The sequence below is a fragment of the Macadamia integrifolia genome, unplaced genomic scaffold (assembly GCF_013358625.1).
Source record: "Macadamia integrifolia cultivar HAES 741 unplaced genomic scaffold, SCU_Mint_v3 scaffold1926, whole genome shotgun sequence".
In the NCBI taxonomy this organism is placed as follows: domain Eukaryota; kingdom Viridiplantae; phylum Streptophyta; class Magnoliopsida; order Proteales; family Proteaceae; genus Macadamia; species Macadamia integrifolia.
Window position 1 is genome coordinate 104,210 of NW_024868420.1, and position 6,914 is coordinate 111,123.

Genomic DNA, 6,914 nt, shown 5'->3' on the forward strand with positions numbered 1-6,914 from the left:
GGTAGACTATTTGACCCTGAATGCAATCAGTTTCAAGGTAATGGGTTTGTCCCTTAGGTGAGGTCCTACGGGCATGGGGTTAAACTGACTTCATGGCTTTATATTTGATGCGGTGGATGATGGAAATTGGGATGGTTCTATGCATTAATTTGTATCCATGGGTTTTGAGGTTGAGTTTGAGTGAATGTAAAATGTTTGGGTCCTCAAGGGCTATGGACATATTTGGGTAAACATTGCAATGGATGGGTCCATAACAAAGGCTAGTTTCATTGGCTCGTAGAAGGGAATCATTGAATTCAAGAAAACGTTAGTCTTGAAGGGCTAACGACATAGAGGTGTTAAGACCTTCTCGGTGGAGTCGTTTGATGGCCACTTGGACTAAACCAATATGGACATAATTAAATTTGTGATCTTTGTATAATTCTTGTAAGGTATTTGGATCAAAAAGTTGGATTTCTTGTGTTTGAGGGGTGAAATTGATAGTTTGTTCTATGGTTTTGACAATCTCGAGGCCAAACCAGTCTCGATCATAGATGTCATTTCTTGAGATTTTTTGCATATTCCAGCTTTGGAGTTGTTGGTCTATTCTTGTGGTTTGTTCATCATAATTGAGCACATTAGAACTTGTGGTCGCCTCACTTGCCGATCTCGTCGACATGGAGCGGGGTAGACAATTCATAATTTGAGATATCTTAAACTAGGGGTAACCACCTAGATCTAAGTTTTAAGATGGTATTTCCAACATAACTCGGGCACAAACGTGGTCTTACACTCTTCTGCCACTCCTCCCAAGAGTCCAAAGGTATATACTTCATCATATATATATATATATATATTGGTAGGCACAAACACAATGCCCTGAACAAGTTTCAAAGTCACTCTCTCCCCTCTGTATGTGGATGTGTATTTGCATTTGAATTGGAATTTCTAAGCTACTGACTAGTGTTCTCTCCCTTCTCATCATATGCATTCTTCCATCATCACAAGCAGCCAACAACGTGGTCAGCTTCGGCGCCAAACCAGACGGCCAAACCGATGAGACGCAGGCATTCCTAAGGGCATGGGCTTCAGCATGCAACTCGGCCAAACCCGTCACCATTTACGTTCCCAGTGGGAGGTACTTGATGAAACCTGCAATCTTTGGAGGACCATGCAAGAGCAGAATCTCCACATTGATGTCTGGAGCTACTCTTGTTGCCCCTACAGATTGTCATGCCCTTGGCAATTCTGGCAACTGGCTTTTGTTCAATAAGGTCATCGGTTTGATTATCTTCGGTGGCACCATTGACGCTCAGGGGCATGCCTACTGGGCTTGCAAGACTGCCGGAAAAAGTAGCCCCGCCGGAGCACGGGTATGTGACGTGAACTAAAGCCGCCATATATGTAGTGGGATCCGAATCCATATAGTAGGTTCGGGGACCATTTATAACTCTTCCACTTTATTTAACTACCATATCCATATCATCATCATCATCTTCTTCTTCTTCTATAAACTACAATCAATTGTGCAGCAACAGATCCCATGAGCTGAATAACTGTGTGTTTTGCTAAGCTGAGCCAATGTAACTAGGTCAACCCAGCTTTTACGTACCCATATAAAGAGGGTCCAATTAGCTTGGTGTCGTGATTGTTGTGATTGTGTGTGTCGCACTAACATGTTAGTTGTGTGTTTATGCAGTCATTGACCTTCAATTATGGAAGGAACACTGTGATCAAAGGATTAAATTCAATCAACAGCCAGGTGTCGCACATCGTATTTGACGGATGCACCAATGCGCTCGTACAAGGAGTTAAGATCACAGCTCCAGCCAAGAGTCCCAACACAGACGGCATACAAGTGCAATACTCAACGGGTATCACCATCGTCGCCTCTACCATAAAGACAGGTGATGATTGTATATCCATTGGTCCTGGTTCTACAAATCTCTGGATTCAGAACCTTAGATGTGGACCAGGGCATGGAGTCAGGTAATTAAGCTGAACTATATATATGATCAAGTTTTCTTAATTCACATGGACCATCGTGACCAAGTACAATAGGGGAGAGAAAGACGTGAGGAATGATGAGGGTCATATTTGGATGTCTCATCATTCAACCACAAGTGAAGGAAATTTTTATATCTATATATAATTATGAAATTAACACACACTGAGCTGGTAGGTAGCTCTTTCTATGGGACTCCAACATATAAATACCGAAAATATTGGTGCAGTAGCATTGGGAGTCTGGGTAAGGATATGTATGAACAAGGAGTACAGAACGTAACTGTAAAGAATTCCATTTTCACAAAGACGGAGAACGGCGTACGGATCAAATCATGGGCGAAACCGAGCTACGGGTTCGTGAGAGGTGTTACATACACTAACATTATCATGAAGAATGTTCAAAATCCAATCATAATTGATCAGAAGTGTTGCCCAGACTATTATGGTTGCCCTAACCAGATATAGATGATACGTCCTTTTCTTCATTCCCCTACTTTAATGATCAGCCACTTTCCCACACCCCCCCCCCTCAAAAAAAAAAAACCCCCATCCTTCTTGGGGTTTCATGTAGATGACAAAAGTAATAATCCCACATTTGAAATTGGTGGCTCGATGTGAAGACTTATAAGTACTTCTACTACACCTCTTCTTAATGGAAAAGATTCTTACAAAGCTAGGGAGAACCCGATGTGCCTTCAAGGATGAACTCTGAGAAGATCTCGATGGCTCCTGTGTTGAGAGGAAAATTGTTGGGATTTCACGTGAATAATGAAAATACTAATCCTACATCGGCAACACACATGTCAATACATATATATTACCCTAACCCCCGCTTCCCCATTAAATGGAAGAAATTACTTGCTTCCCCTTATCATTTCTGCTCAATTTTTCCAAAGCCTATATGATTTATTATTATTCCTTTTATGTGTACAAAGTTCAGAGGTGAAGGCAAGTCAAGTGACATATAAAGATATCCGGGGAACATCTGCGATACAAGTGGCCGTCAAATTTGACTACAGCTCTACAAATCCATGTAGTGGGATCAAATTAAAAGGAGTTAGGCTTACGTATATGAATAGGCCAGCAGAGACATCTTGTAACAATGCTGGTGGAACTGCCACCAGATCGACTATGTCAGGAAACTGTTTGTAAAACCAATTCTTTTCTTACAATGTATTTTCATTCATTTTCTCCAATATTGATGAAGGAATTTTAATTCTTCACGTCACCCTAGTTTATGAATGTAAAGAAACACCAATATAATAATTGTTGTGGCGAGAAATCTTCCTAGGCTACTTTTGCACCCTACACAGAGGAACATACATAAGAGAGTGAGCACCAGGCTGATCTGGTGGGGGAATCTCTGATGCCTAAGTTAGATCTCTTTGCAAATAGATAATTCTAGTAAGAATGGAAAAAGGTTGATCCCTTGGGAAGAGGTTTACAAAGGTATTTATAGCTGAAGATATCAAGCATCGGGCGAGACTTCCGCTTTGGTAGCTTCGTAACGCTTGTAAGAGTATGAATATAGTAAGAGTTCTAATAGGAAAGTTAAAATGGGATACGTTTCAGCTATGGGAACTCCACGTATTGGTCATATCCAGGGGGATATGGCAAGATATCCTTGCCTCTAGAGACGTTCCTCTATGGACTAATCCTAGTTTGGAAACGACTCTCAACGGAATATCAAATCTTCTCTAGAGGGAAGGATATCTCGCCATATTCCCCAGGATATGGTCAATACATGGAGTTTCCATAGCTAGAACGTTTCTCATATTCACTTTCCTATTACCACTCTTGCTATATTCGGACTCCTAGCAGTGTTAGAAAGCTACCAAAGTGGGACTCTCACCCGACTCCATCTTCAACTATTAATACCCAGGTAAACCCCTTCCCAAGGGATCAAATTTTTTCCGTTCTTACTAGAATTATCTGTTTGCAGAAAGATCTAACTTAGGCATTGGATAGGTTCCCGCTAGATTAGCCCCATGCTCACTTTCTTGTGTCTATTCCTCTGTGCAAGGTGCGAAATCAGCCTATGATGATTTCTTCCTACAACAGATTGACATTATCCGTGGGAAAATCTACTAACCAAGCCACCCACTCGATCATGAATTTGCGTAGCGGGCGCTTCTTGTCTCCTACCCCCGCCGCAAAGGAGGACAAGTGAACGACAAGAATCCTCTAGCAGGATAGGAGAATATCAAAGTATTTCCTCCGCTAATGCCCCATGTTGGCTCGTCTCACTCAGAGTAAGGGAAGAACCGCTAATGGGCCAATGGCCAAGTTCACCAGATGGGAGGGATTCTGCCTCCACCTCCACCAGTCACCCCCCTGAGCCTTGGAGCACCGACAACTAATGCGCAGTTGAATGACCTATAGTTACAATTGCTGAAGACTAGCGACATGTTCACTTTCTTGTGTCTATTCCTCTGTGCAAGGTGCGAAATCAGCCTATGATGATTTCTTCCTACAACAGATTGACATTATCCGTGGGAAAATCTACTAACCAAGCCACCCACTCGATCATGAATTTGCGTAGCGGGCGCTTCTTGTCTCCTACCCCCGCCGCAAAGGAGGACAAGTGAACGACAAGAATCCTCTAGCAGGATAGGAGAATATCAAAGTATTTCCTCCGCTAATGCCCCATGTTGGCTTGTCTCACTCAGAGTAAGGGAAGAACCACTAATGGGCCAATGGCCAAGTTCACCAGATGGGAGGGATTCTGCCTCCACCTCCACCAGTCACCCCCCTGAGCCTTGGAGCACCGACAACTAATGCGCAGTTGAATGACCTATAGTTACAATTGCTGAAGACTAGCGACATGTTCTGTAGGTTCATTTACCAGTTCGGGATGATGCTCCCCGATGGAGGATTACCCTTCATTCCACTAGTTAATAGACAACTTGCGAGGCCGACTATAGACCAGCTCGATGGACAAGTAGAGTCTACGAACAGGAAACGATTGAATCATGGACAAGTTGACAGACAGAGAGATGAAGGAAGCTGCGTGAGGCCCCCCGATAGGCACCATCCCCGAAACCCTCAACCTCCATACCTGTGGAGGCCGCTAGCCGACATTTAGAGGTGAAAATAGGAGAGGTCGATCAATAAAACTACACACTCCACACTGGTCCATCCAAAGATCTAGTTCTCGGGCCCAAAGCCCTCTCATAGGACCGACACTCTACGAGGGAAACAATGTCAGTAGGATCAATCTGCCATTGAGGGAAGATCCAAGAAGAGTAAGTCATTTAGAAGATGGATCCCCATGGATCTCTATTTAGGAAACGCTAGAGGATAGAGCATTAGCATGGGTGAGAACTACCCCGATGAAGCCTACTTTGTACACCTAAGATGACGCGAGAAAATGGGATCCCACACAAAGATGCAATCGATAATGGACGGGGTGGGAGACATAGAAACGAGCACATGGGGTGTCCATCACCCAAAGTAACTGAATGGATAGATCTCATTCCTTCTGAAGTTGCTCATCCTAACAAGGAGACGAGCCTAGAACGCTAAATTTGGGAGTTGGAAAAAAAGGTGACCAACATGAAAAATCTGACAGCAGGAGTGTCGGCTATCCCTACACATAACTGCCAACAGATTGAACTCATAAGCGTTGTGTCGAGCTTTCCCTACCTCACTCAAAGGAGTGGAACTGACGTGGAACTTGAACCTGAAGCTTCGATCAATCCACAACTATGATCAACTGGGAACTGCATTTATTGCCAGGTTCTTGACCAGTATCTGATAGTAGAAGACCATGCATAGCCTATTCTATGTTAGGCAATGTCAGTGTGAGTCACTCTATGACTATATTTCTGGCTTCATAGAATCAATCATAGCCATTTAAGACCTAGAAGACGGCATAACCTTTAGTGCACTTTACCAGGGAGTGTCCCACGAGAAGTTGATCAATTCCCTATCCAAAAATTACCCAACAAACCTATCAGAACTTCTAACAAGGTGCCAGAAGTACATAATGATGGATGAGAATCTAACATGTAAAGAGATGACTCAGCCACCCAGGATAAGAAAACAGGAACTGTGCGCCCCTTGAAGATAAGCGAGACACTAAAAGAACAAGTGCCACTAGCCCCGAGAACTCATCACTCTTTCAGTTAGATAGAGCACCTTCTAAGTGTTACTCGAGATCAAGGACAAGAAGTTCATCCATTTCCCAAGTCCATGTTATCCAAACTAAAAGAGTGTGACTCGAAGAAGTACTATGGCTTCCACATGAAAACCGGGTATTACAGAGATGATTGTTGGGTGCCAAAGAAAGAGCTAGAGAAGCTGATTAGGATAGGGTACCTCAAGGAGTACCTTCGGAGCCTAAAAGGGGATGGAAAAACCAAAAGGAACCAGGGGAGTCGAGTCAGGGATAGGGTGACTCACCCAAGGAAGCTGAGGTGTTACACTCGTTCCCTAACCCGATCTAATTTGAACTTTTGTGATAGATCTTGGACGGGAGATACGGAGTACCAACGGGTTTTGGCTCGTTGTAGCTCATTACAAAAAGGGAAGGGATAACCCCACTTGCTTGTACATTTCATGTCGGTCCAACTGGAAAGGATTCAAGCCTTCTGACCCCAAGAAGTAAGTGACCCAACATGTAATACCCCACTTCTTAAGCCCGGTCTGATTTCGCGGTTGAACCGGTTTAACCATGCAGGAACCGAGCCAGAGGAAATTAGAGCAGGTTCCTTATGGGCTATGATGGCACGGGTGACCTTAAACACCGGCTGGCCCGACAAGTCTGAGCCAGTGCCAGAAGAGACGAGAGTGCCCAAACCGTGTACGTGCACCTACCATAAGGCTATGTACGGATAAAACAGGTATTATATCCGTATTTTAAGGTATATACGTATGCTACATCGTATGCTTGGGGTGGGGTTCGCGTCGAGGTCCGAACCCGGTCA

The 6,914-nt window shown here is 43.8% G+C and overlaps 1 protein-coding gene across 1 annotated transcript; it reads left to right on the top strand.

Moving 5' to 3' along the window:
* Window positions 1-917: 917 nt before the first annotated feature.
* LOC122065217 (polygalacturonase-like) lies at window positions 918-3,138 on the top strand (the record flags this gene model as incomplete). The annotated part of the gene is made up of 4 exons (XM_042629032.1): window positions 918-1,352; window positions 1,679-1,968; window positions 2,217-2,443; window positions 2,912-3,138. Coding segments are annotated over 4 exons (1,179 nt in total), but the record flags the coding sequence as incomplete, so codon positions are not given.
* Between the last annotated feature and the right edge of the window lie 3,776 nt (window positions 3,139-6,914).